The sequence below is a fragment of the Agelaius phoeniceus genome, chromosome 4 (genome assembly GCF_051311805.1).
Source record: "Agelaius phoeniceus isolate bAgePho1 chromosome 4, bAgePho1.hap1, whole genome shotgun sequence".
Classification (NCBI taxonomy): domain Eukaryota; kingdom Metazoa; phylum Chordata; class Aves; order Passeriformes; family Icteridae; genus Agelaius; species Agelaius phoeniceus.
In genome coordinates this window covers 25,770,147-25,792,236 of record NC_135268.1, presented here as the reverse complement: position 1 = coordinate 25,792,236, position 22,090 = coordinate 25,770,147, and the positions used below count along the sequence as shown (strand labels likewise).

The 22,090-nt window shown below is 39.6% G+C and overlaps 1 protein-coding gene across 4 annotated transcripts; it reads right to left on the bottom strand.

Moving 5' to 3' along the window:
* Positions 1-881: 881 nt before the first annotated feature.
* On the bottom strand, positions 882-21,632 carry YTHDC1 (YTH N6-methyladenosine RNA binding protein C1). 4 transcript variants are annotated; one of them, XM_054633918.2, is made up of 18 exons: positions 21,475-21,632; positions 17,631-17,732; positions 16,706-17,034; positions 16,219-16,573; positions 14,876-14,965; positions 14,311-14,364; positions 13,614-13,708; positions 11,671-11,779; positions 11,453-11,570; positions 10,520-10,604; positions 8,455-8,621; positions 5,882-5,964; positions 4,436-4,472; positions 4,304-4,343; positions 4,139-4,201; positions 2,538-2,672; positions 1,691-1,898; positions 882-1,300 (listed from the first exon to the last, which is right to left on the bottom strand). In XM_054633918.2, exons 1-18 carry the CDS (start codon positions 21,500-21,502, stop codon positions 1,251-1,253), a joined length of 2,148 nt encoding a protein of 715 aa, XP_054489893.1. In that variant the 5' UTR covers positions 21,503-21,632; the 3' UTR covers positions 882-1,250. The 4 variants fall into 4 exon arrangements, with proteins under 4 accessions (XP_054489893.1, XP_054489894.1, XP_054489895.1 ...); XM_054633919.2 differs by having other exon boundaries at positions 882-1,898; XM_054633920.2 differs by lacking the exon at positions 14,311-14,364.
* Between the last annotated feature and the right edge of the window lie 458 nt (positions 21,633-22,090).

Below are 22,090 nucleotides of genomic sequence, written 5' to 3'. Positions count from 1 at the left end.
TCTACATCTGACAGACTGATCTAATCCTCCAGCTAGCAGGCACTACCTCTCTGTGCACAATAAACTGTGCTGAGGAGCCCAAACACATATTCAGCCTCTAGTACTGCTTAAAGAAGCCAAACATATTTGTACATTGGAAATCTAACCTTTTGTCTAACATATGTAGATGTCTACTGTGACTGTAGACTAAAATAAGCAGAGCACAAACTGTTGCCAGATCAATAAACCACATTTCCACAAATGCCACACAGTGGCCAGTCCTATACTAGCATTTATAAAAACAGCTGCAGCCCCCAGCAGGGTGGAGCTGAAGGTGTTTAAAGCACAGTCTGGATTTGTTATATGAGAAGACACTGAAGGAAGTTTATGAAGAAGTCCACCAAGGCAGTGCTACTCTTACAAGTTTTGGAAAGTTGGAAATTGCTGGATAAACTGAAGAACTTTCAGTACAAGTTTTAATTTTTTTACCCCCCCTCACATTTTTACCATTGGCATAGATAAAATACTTCTTATTTAAAAGAAGTAACAAGTGATCACTACAAAGAGCATAGGTACAGACTCTGGATCTTACAGGACTAACACATTCCTGAGACAGGTATGTCGTGGCTGAGGACAGCCTCTCAGCAGCTTGAAGATCGTATGATTATGTTGAAGACGTAGGGCCTTAATTATGATGAGCTGAGGGAGTTATTGGCCACTTCACTATGGAAACAGAAATGCAATTACCTTTTATATCAACAGTCCTTTTCCTTAATTCAGGCTTCAGATCAGTTTTGTTTACCACAAAGAACACTTGAACTATTTCTGAACATAGATCTTTTTCTAGAACTGCTGGAATCTAGCAAAGCTGTCAAGCTTAGAAAACCAAGAAATCCAACATGGAGTTTTAAACATTTCAATAGTTACCAATTTATTTTTATAAAAAAAAATGGTAGCAACGTAGAATACAGCAATATTTTCTGGTTCCACGCACGCAGGTTGTGAACATTCCAAGCAATGTGTACATTTTGGAAAGAGACCAGACAAGAGAATTGACCAAAATGTTACTGAACACAGGAAGATTTTTAAAAAAGGCTAAAAATTAAGTATCAATAGTGTCTTCTTAATATTGCTTTCCTTACTGAAGACTGAAAATAAACCACTTGACTTCACAGATAGGGTTAAAAAATGGGGGGGAAAGAGGGGGGGGAGGGGGAAAAAGGCTGCTACAACACTGCCATACCGTCAAAAAAAAAGAAAGAGATCATACTTCAGTATTTGCATACTTGATAGCAGCATTCTCCCATCGAACCATATGAAACTACAGGAAGAAAACATCAAAGCAAAAAAAAAAAAAAAAAAAAAGGCAGTTATCCATCAGTATTCAAAAACCTAGAATGAAGTCACTAAGTAGAACACTTATTGAGAATTAATCAATATCTACATTCTTAGCTGCTTCCAACTTTGTTCCAATAGAAACATGAAGTTGTGTGTCAGCTTTGTGTATTTTATTTTTGGCCTATTTGAATTTTTCCAGTTCATAGTTCACTGCATGCTTGGAATAGAGAGGGTCATTATAAATCCTTCTACACAACGAACTTTAAGTAGACAGCTGAAAATAAAATGTACTACTTGTAAACACACAAAAAAATACAAGCTTTTTTTTGATTCAAGTGAGCACTGTTCCAGATAGATTATCTTCGGTATCTACCTCTTTCACCTCTGTCTCTGTCCCGGTCACAAATCCTCTCTCTCTCCCTTTCCCGATCACGGCCTCTGTCCCGTTCTCTGTCTCTCCGATTATCTCGAGGCCGGTCGCGTTCCCGCTCTCGGTCCCTCTCCCGGGGCCGGCTTCTCCGACCGCTGACAACAGCTTGTGTGCGGCGAAGGAAGTCATCTACTCTCATGTCATAGTCGTGCTGTGATGAAAGGAGAGCTCTGCTATTTTCTTTCCCAGATCAGAATTCCCTCCCTTATCTATAAGGCTGGCTGTAACTCCTCAGAAAGCCCAGTATTTAAAAAAAGGCAAACCCAACCAAACCAACTGTCCAGCATCCAAGTGCAGAATCTGGGGTTCAAATGCCAGACACCAGCAAGAGACCTGAAAGCTAAGGAGCTTCCAAGTCAGCTAACAGAAAACTTAATAATCCACCCTGTTTTCTGATGTGTCTGTAAGAAGTTTTAAAACACAAAATTTTGCTGATAAAGTAATTTGTTGCCAATGAGCACAAGCAAAGTTACAGCCCTGTCCTTACTCAAACCAGGTTTCAGGATGAAAATGTTCAGAGGTGGACAAGCCAGAAGCCAATTTAAGCATACACCTCAGTTTAAGAGTATGAGAATTTTTCACCTCCACCTCACCAGGGAGAGAAAGGCTTTTCAAATTTGCTGTAAGTGTGTAGTCAATCTAAACAACTGATCTTTCCAAGGAACTCTAATACAGGTCATAAACATGCTGTTTATCATAGCAAACAAAGCTCAGGCTAGGCTACCCCTGGACTCCAGATTCCTTCTCCAGCCTGCAGACTTGCATCCCCTCTGTCTGTGTGGACACTTACTACTCGTTTGTCTCTGTATCTCGCTTCATGGGGTACAGGATGGTGTCCTGAGTATGGAGGGTGAGCTTGAGGTGGAGGTGCATGGTGCTGATAGTAAGGGTGGTGTGGTGGTTGCTCCATACCTGGATACGGTGGCTACAAGAAAGTTACAGGAAGTTTGTTGAAGCAAAGGAATGCACACAAGGAGTGCATCATTCAGATGGAAAACACAGCATCTATATAAATCTGATCACAGCCTCCTAACTGAACAGCAGACTACTTTCCATTGGGCTGGCATGCTTTACTCCTTCTCTACCATTGCTTGGAGAAGTCTGGTAACCACCCCCCGCCCCCCACAGCCCAATATCCCTTCCATCTGCATCTGCCTCAATACGACACCGTACACAAAACTTCTGCTATTTTAATGTGGCAGTTTCAGCTCTGGGTTTTTTAAACTTTTGTGTATAGAATGTGAATTCTGCCCAAACCAGTGAGCTCTTACAGAAACAAGTCATACTCATTCCTTATGAATTTGTTTCTATTCTAAATTAAAAACCAAATAATTTGCAAGTCAAATTATTTGACAAAATGCTAGCCCTCTTTTTTTGTTTTTAACAAAACCTATTTTGGCTGATTTCTTTCATTTCTTCAATCTGCATAGTCCTCCTTTGCCTAGTACCAAAGCATCTTGGCTTGCATTTTTGTTACAAAGCAAGTAAATGAAAGCACTGGATTCTAGGACAACTACTTGGACTGCATGCAGAAGAGGGGAGGAGGAAAAAAAAAGGGAGTTTCTGGAGGCTTAACTGTTTAAAAAAACTGTTTTCCCTCCCATCTGACAACCTTGTTTACTTCCTTCAGTTGTAAGGAGTTGTGTTTCAGCTGACAAAAATAAGAGGCTATAGGAGCATCTCTGTATCTGGCACTGCTTTTTGCTCATTGCCAGTACAAACAAGAGCCAAAAGACTCATTATAGGTATACAAAATCAGGCCAGACTTACTACTAAATATAACCAAAATAACCTCACTATGACTACTTCTCTTGACATGAAGGCCACAACTTGTACAAGTGAACTATCTACACAGTTGTAGATACGTCCACTCATGTATCTGCTCATCTTTCTGGGGAAAAAAGTGCACTTCAGTGGAGGCTGTAATACAGAAAGACTTAGTTTAATTAGGTTGTGCAGCACATTTTGCTAGTTTCCTGCATGCTTCATTGCCATAGCCAAAAGCAAGCGACTGCACAACACTAGAGCCCAGCAGCCCATTCCATGAGCCTCTTCAACAAGTCCACATGTTTGAATGCATTTGCTGTTTGAGAGCCAAGTACCATCAACATTTAGCAGGATACAGAATGTGATCACACCCTCCCATCAAGACTAAAGGAGGGTTCTGCTATTTGTTCAGAGCTTACTAAAAATGCCAGACTACTGTTGAAAGTATATTTCAAAATACTTATAATAAGTATTTTTCCCCTAAAATTTTTACACTGTTACAGCCAAGATACATTTTAGGAAAAGCGAAGAGTTGAGAGCACACTGAATATGGCAGCCTCCTTTGGGGGAAACAAAAAGAAGCTGTATGCTAAGGAGAAAAATCAAATTCAACAAGACACAAACCATTCCTTGCCATGGTGGTGGTGGTCCCATGTTGTGGAACTCCCTCACGTAATCATTGTAGGACTAAAATGAAAGACAGTAATATTAAAATTTGTGTTGAGTGTCCTTTGGAAGTGCAGAAAGATGACTATAAAGTTGCCCAAAAAAATGCATGCAGTAACTTACCCCATTTAAAAATACATCTCGTCGAACTCCTGAAAATCGTCTGTTGGGAATAAAAATTTATAGAACTAAATCCAACTTATCCGTGCAGACAAGTTACCAGGACATTAAATGAGTAACATGAACACACCTTACCTGTCTACTTCGGGATATCTGGGATCCTTTATATACCCTGTTCGAACATCAAGCAGTATTAATTCAATTTACTGTCTCAAGTTAACAATCTTAAAAACTATATTCATTAGAAAGTATCCTTTCATTTTGTGGCTACTACAAAATTATGTCTACCTGCTATTACCCTCACTTTAAAAATAACTCTTGAAAACTTACAGCTTCTAATAGACAATGCAGACAAGTAGTATAATAAAAAAGTGACATCAACAAACCCATTAAGAACTTGCACACAGTACCAACAAATATACAAGAGGGAAACTGTGCAAATAAAGACTTGAAATTTAGTCAAATGAATTAGGAATGCACATGAATTTGAAGAGTGCTGCCTCCAGGCATTTAGCACGTGGCTGTTACTACTTCCTAACTGTGTATTCAGTAGAATGTGTATTCAGTAAAAAGCTAATTTCCCAATATGTTTTGGATACAACGCTATACAGGAAATTAAAAACAAACTAAAAAGTATCTGGAAAAGCCCCACAGGGCAAAGAATTCTTACAGCTTCAGTAAATCCCTTTAAAGAGCTCAGTAGAACGGTGCAAAACATCAGGCATGCTTGCACTACAATAAAATAGTGACCTTCATTATTTTTTAAAGAATCTTGTCCTGTTTTTTAAACAATGGCCTTAGAAAGATGCAGAGCAGCAACAACACTTTTTGCATAAAAGAATGCAGTCTTTGCAGACAAGCTGGACAGATACAGGCATGTTCTGAACAGGTTTAGAAATCTACGACTGAAATAGGAGAAGGCGCTTTTCTAAGAGATGTGAAGCACAATTTGGTAGACTAAAAGCAACAAATTCTTAATAGCTGCTTTCTGAAGGAAAAAAAAAAGCTGCCACGAGCAATGCTGTTGCTGTAGTACCACTGCAAACACTTCTTTCTAGGGAACAACAAACTTCCCTTCATCATTAGATCCTCTTGTAAAATGCAGTGCAACTGCATCCTCCCTAACTCATGTCAAGCTTGTAAAAAAAACTCTCTCTGAAAACACAACTGAATGTCTACCATCATCTCCACACAAAGGCTACTAGTCACACAGTCTCAGCTGATGTTCCCAGGTGGAAATTTCTCAAACATTTTCATTTGATGATTAGCATCTTGACAAGTAGGTCAGATCTATTTTTGTGCCCATATTAACACAGCACTTGAGAAGATCATTCACAACAATGAACACAATTCAACGCTCTTAAAAAGGGCTCAGCCTAGGTTAAACTCAGCTCTCAAACCAGTGAAACTGTGTCACTGACTTCTTCGAGAGGTGGGTTAAAGCAGCAGGCAGCACTTAAAACAAGTCACATTTTTATATCCAAGTTATATCAGTATTTTACTTTTGAATTAACGAGGATATGCTAAAAGAGAAAATACTCATGAATTGGTGCACACAAATCTTCATAGTAAGATATTAACCTGGTCTTTGGTGAAACTCAGGGGGATAGTCAATCCTTGGTTTCTTTCTGCTGTTATGAATATCATAATCTTCTGGTCGACGCCTACACAAATTAGATATCAAAGATTAAACAAGGTTGCTTGGAGCATTTGTCACAGCAGAATACCTCATAGGAATAGTCTGAGCTGCCCAGGATATCAATGTAATCATTCTCAACTCTATTTGCTTCAAAATATTCTACAGCTTTAAATCTGAACTGAAAGAATCAGAAACAGCTCAATTACATACACTCCACTGTTACTTTCTGTCTACAGGAATTTTGGTAGTTAAGGAAGGAACTCTACCAAACCGTATCTTCATCCCAAACAAAAGGTAACAAATTTGTCTAAACCAAACTCAAGCTTAGGCATTAACATTACACTTTCCACATTACATTTTGAAACACCTACTGGACAACAAAGAATTTCACAGTACATTGCAGTCAGAGGGTATGAAGACTACTGCATTTCATAGCTAATGGGTAAAGAATTCAATAAAAGGTCTACTTCCACAACATTTATAAATAAAACTCTGCATGCTTTGTGAAATTGCAACTTTTAACTGTGACTTCCCTAATTGAATAGGCCAATTATATTATTTCTAATAATTTCTGTTCTAAGCAACTTACTAGCAATGCACTGGTGCATTTTTCAATTTAATAACACTCAAGCTTCCCAATAATTAAAATAATTACGGCTGTTTTCTATAAAAGCAGCTCTTTGACAGAAGAGATATTAAAAACTCTGCTCTTCCTTATAAAGTTACATTCCAGTTGCTGTTAGGCTCAAAAAAGAGCTGACAACTGGGTGCTTATTTTGCTCCAAGGTACATAAACATTACTGTACTGGGAGACTCTAGTGCTAATGTAACAGTGTTTCTAAACACAAAGCAGCTACAGAACCATTCCCTTCTCACCCCCCTCCCCCTCCCCAACAGTATAATTCATTATGACAAGACATTAACACTTTCTTATATTGCTTAATTACTGTGCAACTTGCCAGCTGAGTAACAAGCTCATATAGCTTTTAGTTTTATAAATAGTGACTTCTCCCTCCCTTCCCCAACTTCAGTCATTAAAGCCCACCATACCCAGTTACTAAGCTTTTTAAAATGGAAGCAGATTCTTTAGTATGAGCAAAAAGCCCAAAAACCAAAGCAGTTGCATCTACAGCAAATTCAGATCAAAGAAAATAAAAGCTGGTGTAAAGAATAAACATACCGCTTTCTTGTAGTTTTGAGAGTGCATTTACGACCGGTATATAATATGATAGAAACAGTTCATATAGTAGTCCAACTACTGACTTTAAGCTGTAAGCCACATACATAAATGGAGGCCCTGGCAGGCTTGAGAAGGTGTGGTGGTGTTATATGTATAGTTTGCAGTCCATTACAAAACCTTCACTTGTATATACTTTATTGCACTGGAAACCTCTTAGCTTAACTCCAAAAGCCATCTTGGTGTTCAGTCCTTTAAAGCCAAAAATAGGGGGGGCGCTGCCAGGTTTCCTCCTACCTACTCGTTACAGTGTCCTTTTTTTAAGCTCAAGGAAATGGGGACTCTTGTTGGGGCTCTGTACCTACCACAGGATGTTCCCACAAAAAGGAAACTTAACCAAAGGTTTCAGCCCAAACCATACATCAGTCTGTATGCAAAGTGGCTACCACGGGGAAAAGGTGTTTGGCAGAAGGGCTAGTATCAGTTCTTTGCAAAGACTTCTCCAATTCTGTAACAAGTTATACCCCCTTTTTTCTGGAAAATGATGTTAAGTTCATAAAGCAGTGATCAATAACCATGTCGATCCTCTAAAAATACTTAAAGTCCACAGGTACTGCCAGCATCTGGAAAGGTTGTATATACAGACACAGCAACAGCCATTCTTTTTGGTTTGTTGCCGGGTCTCCAAGGGCCACTTGATCCCTTTTGGAAAGAACCTACTGTTTTCAGAAGCTCAGCAAGATGTGTGAATTCAGTGGTTACATGTTAGAGAATATTTGGCAATAGGGTTAACACATCACGGTGACACAATTTGAAACAGTCCCAATAATGCTCCTCTTGAATATCAAAATAACTTAAATATTTTATCCTCAAAATGAGGCGGCATCTTCTGCAAAATTCTAAGTGATCCTTATAAAAGTCCCATATTTGATAAGGCTTATCCAGAGACACACCTGAAAGAAAAGGCTTTTACAAGATATTAACACATTTTTGGCACATAAATATTTCCTCCTCTCCATCTAGCCTGCTCATAATCAAGCCAAGCTTACCTACAGCTAGCATTACAAGTTGCATTAGCTCAATAAATGATCTAGTCTAAACTAGAGACAGAACTTTAAGAGCTTTTTTCTGCAAAAGCAAAGATCCCCATTTTCCTCTTGAAAAATGACAGACCGGGGAACCATGTGAAATCCTCAATGAAGCCACAAACTTGTCCATGCAGCTTGATTTGAGGATTTTCTCTCTTCTTTTTCGCAGGGCAAGCTTTGACGAATCACATTCCTCCATCACGTTATTCTGACACATGTGCCTATTATCAGTCCAAAGAACGTTTCTAACCTTCCCACATCCCGAACGGGGTCTCGACGGGATGGGCGTCCTCTTGATCGGGGTTGTGAGTGCATTCTTCTCTTGTGCCTCATTTTATGAATGACTTGATACAAGTCAATACTTTCATCAGGAGGGAAGAGAAGACAAAGTTGGGTTCCACATTCCGGCTCAATTTCCTAGAATTAGTTAGAAGTTCAGTAGTGGTTTATAAACTGAAGAAATTAAAACTCTCCCCAAATATACTGACAACAGACACTTAAGGGAAAACAAAAAAAAAGGACACTTCAAAGAGATTTCAGTATCACTAGACACAGCAAAAATTCACTTACATTACCTTTAACTCTTTAGGTACTAATTAGAATTTTCATTAAATAGTCCAACACTTTGGGTAACTGTATCTTCCCATAAGATATACAGGCCACATCACTATAAAATCACATTGCTATAAAATCAGAGGACTGTTTTTCATCACAAAGAAAATGATTACCTATTACAGAAAGAAAAGTGACACACGTAGGAAAAAAAATCCATCCCAGCTTCACACACAAAGCTATGGCCAGATGAAGTTGACTACTACCTCTCAGTATGAGTTCTTCATTATATGGTAGACAGGTCCATGAAAATACCAACTCATGGTCTGACCACAGTCAAAACAAGCAGTTTGTGTGCTTAGGGTTATTAGGAAAAGAACATGGAATAAGAAAGCCATTGTATCACATTGAATTTCATGTTCCACCCACACCTTAAATATTGGGTGCAGTTGTGCCCTTGCATCTCAAAAATAGGGGGACAATAGAAATGGAAAACTTCAAAGCAGGGCACCAAGAATAAATGAATTAATACAACAATTCCTACATGCAATGACTGAAAAGGTCAGGTCTCTCCAACCTAGATTAAAAGTGAAATATGTGGGATATGGGGAACAAGATGGAGATAATGGGACCATCAGATACCGCGAGTTGTCTGGAGGAGAAAGGGACAGACATGAACTTGCTGACTCTCTCTTCCAGTACAACAACTCGGGCCATCAAATAAATCTAGCAGGAGCCAGGTGCAAAACAATCCCAAGAAGTGCTTCTTCAAACTGGTGACTGCAGGCCTGCAGAACACCCTCCCAAATGATGTCATAAAGGCAGATTTTCAGTGTACATGTCCTCAGAAGAGAGATCCATTCACAGTTGTGCAATTATAAATGGATAAAGGACAACCATTTCAGGAAATAAGCAGACTTGAAAAGCAGGAAGAGCAAGCATCAGGCAATGCTTGTCCAAACCGTAACAGTACAGTAATTTGATGAAAAAAGCTGAAACCCATATCCAGATTGCAAGTCTACTGTAGACAAAACATTAGGAAAAAAATAAATTTCCTTGGCCATTTAACAGTAGCTAAGTTAACTGAAATACTTTTTTTTTTTAAAGTTCACACTAAACTAAAAACAGTACCAAAACTATTGTTTTTCTCCTGCTACACAACAAAGCAAACATACCTGTGGGCAAAACAACGCAACACGGAGTTGACATTTTCCATACAGTATAGAATTACCTCCCACCTTGTCTTAAGAAAGCAGAACCTGTTATTTTACCCACAGCTTGGGTACACAATGACAGAAGTAACATACTTGCAACTCTGGTATGTCTGACAAGACAAAGAGCCAGCCCCACTTGAAATTTGCTTAGCATATATTCTATAGTGGGACTCTATGCCTTAAGCAATACAGTACATAAAAAAAAATGTAATGCAGAGCACAACTGGAAACACCAGACCTTTTTCTTAAAACCTGATGCTATGTGGTTTGCACACTATACAATGCAAGGCACATCACATTTCAAATTCAGAATACTATACAGTTTTGAAGCAAACATTGTTTATCATAAAGGTGAAAACAGAATTGGCACTGTATTGTTTCCTTTTCCTTCTTCCACAACAGCATTAGAGAGAAGCAAAATGCCTTTGCCATAGCACTCTACTCCAAGTAACTGCTATAAAACATTCCTACTCTCCTGCACATTCTAAGCTGGAAGCAAGCACTACAGGATGTCAGTTATAGAAAAAAAAAAAGTAAGAATTAACAAACCTGTCCATCGCGTCCAATCTTTACTGGCTTATGTTCGTTCCAAGGATTGGTCAGGTGAGCAGATTTAGTGAACGGCAATTCCCGCCTAAATATCAAGTGGCACCATTTATAGTTTTGCCTCAGTTTTTGTTATTAAGAAAAGAACTAAAAATGTATACAGCAGGAGATTACATATAAAATAATCCTGTTATTATTTGTACTGTTAAGTCTCTGAACATATTCTTATGGTCTATATATTAGTAACTGAAGATTTCACTTGGACTTACTCCAGTAGTAACTAATATAGTTCTTACTATGACAGGCCCTCCTTTAAAAGAGAGTATTTTGATCTTCATGCAATATTGAGATTGTGATTGTTTATTATCTCACCATCCGAATACACTGACCAGTCTCTACATGTGGTAGCTCTTGGCACATACTTAAATCCCTGAGCACTGACCTAACTATGAAGCTAGAAGTGCTTTGAGTGAAGGTGGGAGTCAGTAGCTTCAAGAGGACCTTTCCAACACAGATTTTTCTCTAATTTAAAGTCTCACTTTTCCTCCATTCAGTCTTTCTGGCAGTCCAAAGTACTTGTACAGCCATGCAATGTGTTTCATGGGACTGCTGTTAACTTTTTTCCTTAATAAGAGATTTAAAATCTTTTCTGGAAGAACATACTGCTCACAACCTGTACATTATGCAATACTTGCACTACTTCATATGTTGCTTCAGAACAGCAGTATTTTCTTTGTTCAGTCAGATCAAAACAGAAAAAAAAATTAATGTAAGGACAAATCTTTTTCATCCACAGCTGTCTATTCAAGTGAGCAGTGAGGACAGATCTCTGGCTGAATCAAGTTTCAGAAGGATGCTGTTGGCACTTGAGTAATACGCAAAAGTTATATTATAATGCCTTGTTACTAACAGCAACATAAACGCACAATTGGTTACCTGCAAATCCAGTCAATTTTAAAGACACCTCCCAACATTTTTGCATTCATTCCTGCAGGCAGCACCCAATGTATAGGTGATCCTCCATGATGGGACTCTGAAGATAATCTTGCAAACCCTGAAGGATTTTGTATGAATTGTAACAAAGATACAACAGAAAGGTTATTGAGTATAGAACTCACTTTGACTCACCTTGAAAATAGCTCACTTGTCCTTACCTTGGAATTTGCCACTCTCTCTTACAGAAAATATCAAAATAACACTCCTTGCTGATCTAAATGCAGCATTAAGCTTTTTTTCATTCACTGGAAGTGTTGACCATACTCCCTAAAACAGAAAAACACCCACCCCATCACCAAAACATAACAGTTAATGTCAAATGATTTAGCGAGCATAAATATGTAATGTAGATGAAGAAAACAAGACCAAAATATTGTACTGGAGTAGAAGATAATAGAAAGAAAAACATATTGCTAAATTAATTTCCATCAAGAAGTATTTTAGCCTGCCTTGTACTAAAACTTTTAAAACACTGGCTTTTCAACCTTTTTTTGAACACTGAAGATGCATTTAGATCATCTACAAGACATCCATTGTAATTATAATGATGGGCAGCTAACTGAAAAATAGCAAGGGTGAAAGTTTTCACATATGTTTCAAGTGACTTAAGGAATTTATGTATTATATAACACACAGGAATTATGAAAAACCAACAGAATACTACTAAAAGGTGGGCAGGTAGACTTGACTATAGTACTGCAGAGTTGCTGAAGACAGTCTGCAGACTTTAAAATTCTTTCAGTGAAATGCCAGCAACATGAAAGACACCGAAGTAACAATTTGAAATGGCAAGACAAATCACTTTGTTTAGCCCTACACATCTCCTCCTACTACTAAATATTATCTTTTCCATTTCACCAGCTGTTATGCAGCCACACAATAAAACCCAACCTGTTTTAAGGTGCCAGCTGAACTGATATAGAATAACAATTTATTGAATTACTCCTCCATCCATTTTCTGGGTAAACAAGCTTCAGCCTCAGAATAGGCTATACATACCAAAGTCAACATTCCTTCCCTTGCATTTTTTTAGTGCAGGTAAGTATTTATGCCCTACTCTGAACTCAGACCAGTATTTGTCTGATTCTGGTAATTCACTATAGCCCCCAGAGAATATCTGGGGTTTTTGCTAGCTTTCAGTCAGATTACATGGCTTTTGGCTGCTTGTAAAGCCCTGCTGTGAACTCAACAACCTATTACACTGGCACCACAAAAGTGAGTTTGATGAAAGTCCAACATCAAAGCACTGATGTCGCTACACTGAGAAACAAAGCATCCATTTCAATAACTTCAGGAACAAGGATACTACTGCAGCTCCATATGTGGATGATGCACAAAAAAGGACAGACTGGTTTACAGAGTCACCAGTCAGAATGGTGTTCACTGCACCTTCAAAGGTGGAAGGAGAGGTGAGAACCAAACATGCCCAGGACTCTGAGATTTGTTTAATCATTTTGATGCTACTTTCATCCTAATTTAGAAAATCTTCATTAACAGAATCACCTACTCTATGTATATTGTGTAACAGCAAATCAAGTATTTTCTCTCTGACCTGTTCCAAAGAACACATGCCAATACAAAACCACCAGAGTGGTGCAATGGACACCTAGTGCAATTCCTCAACAGCTGGAATCTGGTGTTCTGGAATCCCTCCCAAAGAACTCACTCACACCAGCACTGCTAGGCATACATTTCCACAGTAAGGCTTCAGATCCTGAATCACCTGATCAAAACTACTCATGTAGCATTAGAAAAAAGCCACACAACCTTCTGAACCTTCTCAGAGTACAGCAATAGGAACAGAGGTGCTGATGGAGGGAGAAAATACCATCCCAGTATTCTGACAGAGCCTGGCTTAGGATGTTACCAAACAGACCCTAAGGCCCCTTTTAAGCCCATTCTTGCCAAGATAAATGGCCAGTGGTCAGGACCTTTTCTAGGTTACCCTGGAAGCCAAAGAACAAAGGCACAGCAGCTTTGTTGCTGCATCCACTGGGATCCAAGCAATGAAGAAAACGCATCCAACTACACACTCTCCCAAACTGAGGTGAGTGTGTCTGAAAACAGACAAAGGGCTGAGTTTGAAGAAAATATAACATACCTTTGCCTTAGCAAGTGATACATTTTCATGGTTATTACTCTTGATGAGAAAGAATCTTGCATCTTGGAGAATGTATTTAAGTTTGCTTGTTTGGTCTGAAAAGAAAACAAAGTATCAAATAAGCTGAACTGTAAATACTTACCAAACAGGCTGCTTTGAGTACAGATAGTTGCTTGCTTCCTTCAAAATACACAGTATCCCACCCATTTCCTATCTATGTATTATCACAGTCAACCACCCAACTTAAAGTCAAAGCTGCAGAGCACAAAATGCCAGGGGAAACCAAACCAAAACTCAGATATCCAAGTAAAGAAAAAAGTAAAATAAAATCAGCATGATTCAGTGATGTTCTGATATGTAGGACTTATTTCCTTGCTTAAGGATCTTTGCATAAATGATGGGTAACACTCGTAACAAGCACAAACTGTTCAATAGAGAATGGTGAATGCTGTTCCTCTTTGCAGCTTTAAGCACTTCCTTTTTAAATTTGCTGCCTCTGCAAAGAGCACAGTAACTGAACTTTTTGCATATCGCTCTCAAAACATGCAAAAGTAGCTCAAGATTCAATTATCATGCTCAGAACAATGACGTGCTTAAATTGATTTATATCAGAACATCACTACTTACAGGTAATTTAATCAACAGAGACAATGGCTTGCTATGGGGCATGCATTAAAAATTCAAATTTAAATGATACCTTTTTGGACAGCACGAACGGAAGATGATAATTTCTCATGCTTCTTTTCTGAACCTGTGTTTAGCCAAAGTACATTTGTTCAGATTGAGCCTTAATAGAGATAATATACAATTTCTACAGCCTTGTCCCATACAATTTTCATTCATGACAAATTATGCTTTCTGGCGCGCACCCACACACACAAAAAATACTATTCAATGTGCACGAGTGTTTTGTTTTGTTGGTTTTTTTTGTTTCAGTTTTGGGTTGTTTGATTTGGGTTTGTTTTTTTTAAATAATATTTCAACAATTTCCTACTCAGAAAACTAGTCACTGAATCATCATCTTCCAAGTTTTAAAAAAATAAAAAAAAAGTGAAATTTCCACTTAAGCAACAGAATAGCATTAAAGTAACAAGAAAGCCTACTTCCCCCCAAAGGTATCCACACACAACATGCCAGAAGTCAATACCAAATTATACAAAGCTACAGACCCCATAAATCTCTACAGCCAGTTACATTTATTTTAGGTTACACATTAAGATTTGATGCAAGTCACAATGACAAGCAACAAAAGGGAAGAATACCTGCATATGATTCTGATGCAGAACTCCCACTTCTGTCAAAAACAATTGGAGAGATACCTCTAGCTCTCTTCCTCTCCTTCTTTTTCTCGTCTAAAAGAAACCATAAAAAAAAAAAGCCATACTTTAAACACAGGCAAAGTTGAGATTAAAAAGTAATGAGACAGGAAAATAGCATCAGTAAAAGTGAAGGTACCATTTGGCTTGCACATTAAAATTGTGGTTGTTGCCACAAAACTATCATGCACAGAAGAAGCAAATGCTAGTTACTCAAGCTTTTCATTCACAAAAGGAAGATGATTGGCACAAATCTATTAAATCTGTGCAATATTTAGAGACAGAATTTATTATTATTATATTTTTAGTAAGGGTGGGTTAGCGTTTCTTTCCAGCCTTCACTTAAATGCGCAACATCTAGCACAAACTGTGTAGCAATAGTGATATGAGCTCGTTTGCTCAGAGCTCAAAAACAGTAAGAGACAGGGAAACAAAAACACTGTGGAACACAGGCAATTATTTCCACTCTTAAGAAAGTGTTACATTATACCACAGAGTTTTTTAGAACAGTTATTACAGCTTCACTTGTCTTTAGGTTACACCTTGCTGTCTCTAATTCCATACAGCAGAGCTGAGCTAAAAGAGGCAGCATATTAAGCAGGATGACCACCTATGGAGACTTCAGACAAGGAAGATACACAATAGGAATCTTAACAGGATTGCAAGCTGCTTTCCTAGAAAAAACAAACAACGAACAGCCAAACCCAAAAGTATTTACGTCATTAGCACTTCACATCTGCAAGTTAGGACCACTTACAATATACAAATACAAACCAATTGTTTCTAGTTTCTGCTTAAAACATTTATTCCATTCTAAATTTGCCCTAATAATTTCAATTTAGGTTTAGATTTCCTATGCTGAGCATAGGCAATACTTAAGATTCAGCTATCCTTCCCCAGGGACCTAATGTTTTACTACTCCAGTCTACCTGGTCACTCATGTAGATGGGCACCAAACAGCTCAACGCTGAATTAAAATTAACCATGTGGAAAACTAAGCCATTAGATACCCAAGAAAGTACTAATTTTAGTGTTATAAAGCATTGAACAGCAAGGCCAAAGCAGTCAAGAACACAATGAATCCTCAACACAGTAATCTGGATATTCACAATTTTGTTTTACCACTTTCCAGTACATTTTTTCCTTGCCTATGGTATTTCATAATTAACATCTTCCTGACTTCTGCCACCACGGCTTACTTTTGACGTGGTCAGGAAGTGGTTATTATTCAAAGCAGTCAAACTTTCAGTGGCAAGGTATTTCACATTAGCATGGAAGATGCTGCCTACCTGATGCATCTGAACCAGACCCAGATCTGACTGACCCATCTGTGAAAGAGGCAGATTCAGAATCAGAATCGCTGGCTTCACTCCGTGTGTCATAGTCATTTCCTTCCTTCTGATCCCTCTCATCCTGTTCATACTCTTCTTCATCTTCCTCCCCATCTTCTTCCACCTCTTCATCCTCCTCCCCTTCATCATCTTCCTCTTCTTCCATTCCTTCCTCCTCATTCTCTGTGTTGCCTTGTTCAGAGGAACCACTACTGCCAGTCTCGTGATCTGAACAATATTCCTCAGAGTTCACCTCTTCTTTAGAAGAATGACTAGATCTGCTTGGTCTTCTATCCACATCATGCCTGATTCTCTGATGTTTAAAGAAAAAGTGAATCAGCAGTCATATAACATTGTCAGGATGCACACACAGTCCTAAGAGAACGTGCCTTACAAAAGTCTCATAAAATTGCTTTATTTATAAGGCAGCAAGAATACTTAATACCTCTGAACCATCCGGTGTAGAAGACTTTGCCCTTCTGTCAATATCCCTCTTCCTCATGTAAGATTTTTCTGGTTGTCCTTTATAAGGTTCCCTGGAACTGCTTGACATTCGCATCTTCCGATCGCCATCTGGGCGCTTGTTTCTGTCAGACCTCTGGTACTCCTCAGTCTTGTACTCTGACACCAGCTTTCCTTTCGTGCTCACTATTCTCTTGTTATTGCTAACTGATGAACTGGGAGGCTTTGGCATCATCTGCCTCGAGGAATGCACAGAAGGTTTTTGCCTCTTGCTTTCAGCATTTTCCATCCTGTCAGTTTTTCTTTTTGATCCTTAAATAGAAAGAAATATCAAGTTCAGTGTTATTTCCGATATCAAAACAAAACCTGTACAGAGGCTTCTACGTCCTCTATTTTAGGTAATTACCTTGCTGCAGTCATAGGGAACATCTTCCAGTTGTAGGCTTTGCAGCAACACTAAAAACTGCTTCTTAGGAACAGCTCATGTTCTAAAACATGTATTTTACTTCTAAGATGTATTTGTTTCTCAGATTTTACACTTGGAAATCCTAATTTAAATGCTTAGGGGATTGGCCTAAAGCCAAATAAAGAACTGAACTGAAATCAGACTTTGCAACCCCTTTGCTCCACTTCCATCTCACTTCACTGAGCCAAAAAGGACAATAATTTTCTAACAGCAAATGAATTCAGATCAAGCCAGACTCAGCAACTGCTCTTGAGGAAATGGATCTGACTGTTTGCTTGGAGGGTCAGGTGAAAAAGTACATGTCCATGAAATAAAGACTTTTGGAACTCATTCACTCTTTGAATCAAGTTATAAAATCCACTACTTCAAAGACTAACTGAAATAAGACAGACATTTTTACCACTTATGTTCCTGCAGAACAACCACTACCAAAGTCACATACCCTTTTTCTCACTTTTGTCTTGCTCACTGTCAGGGTTATACAACTCATCATCCTGGTCAGGAGCATCAGTCAAAATGTCATCCAGAACGTTCAGTTCACCATCTGAAAATACACAAAAAAAGTCAAAACCAACCATAAAAAGTCTGGATATGTAAACCACAGAACTAGTAGTTACAAACCCAAACATTTCTTTCAGGGCTACAGATCAGCAACAATGCAAAAAATTGATGTCTTCTTGATTTATTTCTACACTTTCATTTGGAAGGATCAGGTAGAGCAATAAAAAAATTAAAATATGTCACAAGAAGTATTTAGACCTCTAAACAAGGTCCAAGTTGGCTCCTCATGTCACAAAAGCTTTTCAGAAAAGCTGACCTACAAACGAAAGCTGAACATAAAATTTTAGAAAAAGGGAGACCAAGAGGTAGTCTGAGGGCCATTAGTAAAAAGAAGGGACCCTTATCTCTGCAAAATTCTGAAACTCGCATGATGAATTAGCTGTGTTAGAATGGTGGGTTTTGTGGTTCACTAACAAATAGAAAAAACATAATGGAGAAAACAGTATTTATTTGCTGCATCATCAACTCTGATTGTTCTGAAAAAAACCCCCACAACTTGATCAGAAGGGCAAATGTTAAAGAAAATTAATGCCAGAGGCAGTAAATGACCGCACCTGCTCACAAAATTTTAAAATCTGTCACAATTTCTGGCTGTTTCACTTTGCCTGAAACCAAAAGGGATATATGGTCATCCTATTAGAAGAAGGAGTCACAAGCTTTAGGGTAGCAGATCTATATTCCAAGCACTTTAAAAAGAGTGAACTAAGCCTAAACATGCAAAGGAAAAATAAAAAAATTATTAACTTTGGAATCTCTCCAAAATTCTTAGTTCTTCCCACATTGTGATTGATTGCATTTTCTGTGCTCAGGAAAAAGAAACCAGAGCAACCTCCAAGGATTCAGCTGGTTTACAATATCCACAGCAGACACAAGGTAAGGACTCCAGTACAGCATGAAACTGAGGTAATGCAGCAATTAAGTCCTCCAGAGTTTGGCAGCTTGTCTATCTCAAAATATTGAGCTGAGCCACAAAATAAAACTTACAGCTTGATATTGAAAAACCCCAAACATAACCCACACTACATATATATATATATATAAAAATTAGTATTAAAATTGTCTCTCTACTCTATACTACCAAATCTGAAGTCAGCATGTGCACTAACTTTCCTGCTGGCACTTCTCCACACTTTCAGTGGTAGGGGAATGCAGAAGTGATCCCTGGACTGCTCAGTTGGTGTCTCTAATGCAAAGGAAATGGTGCAGAGTGAAGAGGATCAAACCTTCCCCTGCCAGTTTACAGTTAGCAGGCATTTAAATGCAACACAAACTTGCATCACAATTCTCTTAGGAACAGCCCTTTATGTTTGTAGACATACATCTATAGCAAATATTCTTGCTGTAACTGATAAATATATGAGAGTCAGATTCATGGCTGTGTAACTGCCAAACATGGGATGCAATTTCCTGGCTTGCATTCTGCTTGTCCACAGGAAGCCTGGCAAGTCTAGAGCACAAGGTTTTTTTACTGGACACTAATGAAAAAGAGGTGCACTGAGATTAGAAAATTAAACATATCATCCATCTCAAATCACATGTATTGAACCTTAGATTTGTTTCCCTCTTGGTGAGACAACAGCATACTTGAGTAAACTAGGTTTAACCTACCTACTGCAGCAGCATTGGAAAGTGCTAAAAGACTCCAGTATCAGCTCATCAGAAGTATGAGAAGGAAAATTTAACAGAAAATGCAACTCTGATACACACTCTCTCCTAAATCCCTTCCAGGTTAGATGGGCCTCATTTGCAGCTGGAATGTTAAAGAGGGTGCAGGAGACAGGAGCAGGATCCCCCATCCCCTTCTATAGGCACATCGACCAGACTTGTTTAGAAGCACATCTCCAGATTCATTCAGCAGCCTGCTTCCTGTCTCGCACTGGATACGCTGCTTGACTGACTTGCACAAGATCATTTCTCTCACTGAACCACCACTGTCAGTGTTCAACCTGAAGAGCCAAATTATCTCAGAGAACTATCAGCAAAAGCAGAAACAGAAAAATGGCAGAGGACAGGTGTTTTATAGTCCATCACCACAGAAAAGGGAGGGACCAAATGAGTTCTTTCTGTGACAGATACTCCCAACAGGGCTCTCCTGCCGCTTGTCTTTTGTGGGATCCTTCCATGAACAAATTTAACTCACCCAAAATAGCAGGAAGGTAGCCTGGGAGGCCATTTCGTCTGCTGCCCAGGAGAATTAGAACTACTGGAAGGGTCCAAGGAAAAATCCGATTTGGCACACCAAAGAAATAAGACCCTGTGATCTAAACCTAAACAGGTCTGCAAGCCTTATTTTTGCTTTTTTAAAGTGGTAAAATGGCATTTCTCTTCCAATGGGAGCACTTACAGCAGAGATCAGTTTAGCTGCAAACGTGCATCAACACTTGTTATTCAGTCAAAATAACCCCTTTCACATGAGAAATAATTAAAACCAAATTAAAGTAAAAATATAACTTCACCACTGGCAGCGATTAACAAACACTAAAAAAAAATTCCAGCCCAAGTGGATAAATACTTATATGAAGAGAAATTTATAGATGACAACAGCAAACATTTCAAATTCACGGCTCATCCACAGTGGGCGATCAGATCTGTTCTGACGCAACCTGATCATATCCCATCTACCAGTCTTACAATAATACCACTAAGGATCAAGCACCATCAGTAATTTTATTTATCAGCTCTGACAAAATCTACTGGGAATTTTCCATGTCATATAGTTTCAAAATAAATACCAGACAGCAAACCTTTACCACTCCAACAAAGCCATTTTGTGGACACATATCCTGCAAAAGGCTTTACAGGAAGCATTACTCTCCACAGAAATCCAAATGAACACAATCCAAGCCACACTACCCTAGTGATACTTTGTCCTTTTTATAACTCCGCAACTCTCTGCACTAACCACCAAATGGCAATCTGCTACACCTAACTCTGGTTTGGCTTCTTAAAGAGGTTATTTCGTGAGGACTGACTGACATAATCTCACAGATAACATGCGGATCACTTCGGCTTCCGTGGATAGCGGTAGCCACTCATAAGAGCTGTGATTCTATTATTCGACACTAATTGCCCTAGATTATTATTATTATTCCAGAGTAATAACTCTGAAATCGTCCGATTCCTCTAACTCAAATTTATTTATCCACAGTGCCCAGAATTCACAGCTCACTGCAAAAAGCCGAGCAACAATCGGCAAAGTAAGATTCCAACACAAATTTCTGCTTACTAAAGTAACTACATCCCCCCACAGAAAACCGTGCAAAAAAACCCAAAACCAAAACGGCCTAGCAATCCAAGCAGAAACAAAAAGCCGCAATAAAAATAGCAAATACTTTTTGCGAAAACATAACCTGCAGTAACTCGCTGTCGATGATGTAAAACTTACGGCCCACGAACTTCTCTCTCTTCGCGCTGCTCGAGTCACCTTGCCCCGAGCCCGCTGCTGTCGGGACACCAAAGTATGGGGGGCCCTATTACCTCCTGCTCCCCAACAAAACACAGGCAGCGCTTCCGCAAAAAACAAAATCATCCTCGAAGGGTCATCCCTGACCTCGCCGCCCCTCCGCTCCCCCGGAGGAGACGCAAGTCTCCCGGCTGAAGGCCCAGCACCAGCTTCCAAGGTGGCCCCGGGGAGGGCGGAAGGCTCAGGCGGGGGCCCGATCCCCGCCTGAGCCTTCCCCCTTCCCCGGGGCCTAACGCTTGCCCCCCTCTCTACCGCCACATACCCTTCTCCTCCCGGCCATCCGTCGCCATCCCGCCGCCGCGACGAGCGCCTAAGATGGAGGCTCCCTCTTCCTGCACGTAGCGCTTCCCTCTTCCCACAGGGCGCCGCTTTGTTTACGCTCACCGCGTCAGAGCGCGCCGCGGGCGGGCGGCGGCGGTGGTGGTGGTGGGGCATGCGCCGCGCGGGGCCGTGAGGGCGCAGCCGCCATGTCAGTCCTTGGCAGCTCTGGGCTGCGCTCGGCCGGCTGGGCGGGGAAAGGAGGAGGTTTCTCTGCTCTCGGAAGTGCGGGAAGCTCGCATGTCGCCCGTGCTGCTGTGGCAGCTGTGTGTGTGAGGTGTTGGAGCCCTTGCTGAGAGTCTTGAGTGGGGCAAAGTTTAACAGTACTTACTTAACCCATGGTGTTGGGTGTTGCTGTTCCCTGGTTTTCTCTTGTTTTTTTACCTTCCTCCCCCCCTTCTCACTGTTTTTTCCTTTCTCCTGGCAATCAGGCCAGTTCAGAGGAGGGTTACCAAGCTGATGGAGGGGACTAGAGCACCTCTCCTATGAGGAAAGGCTGAAAGAACTGGGATTGTTCAGCCTAGAGAAGACTTTGGGGTGACTTAATTGTAGTCTTCCAG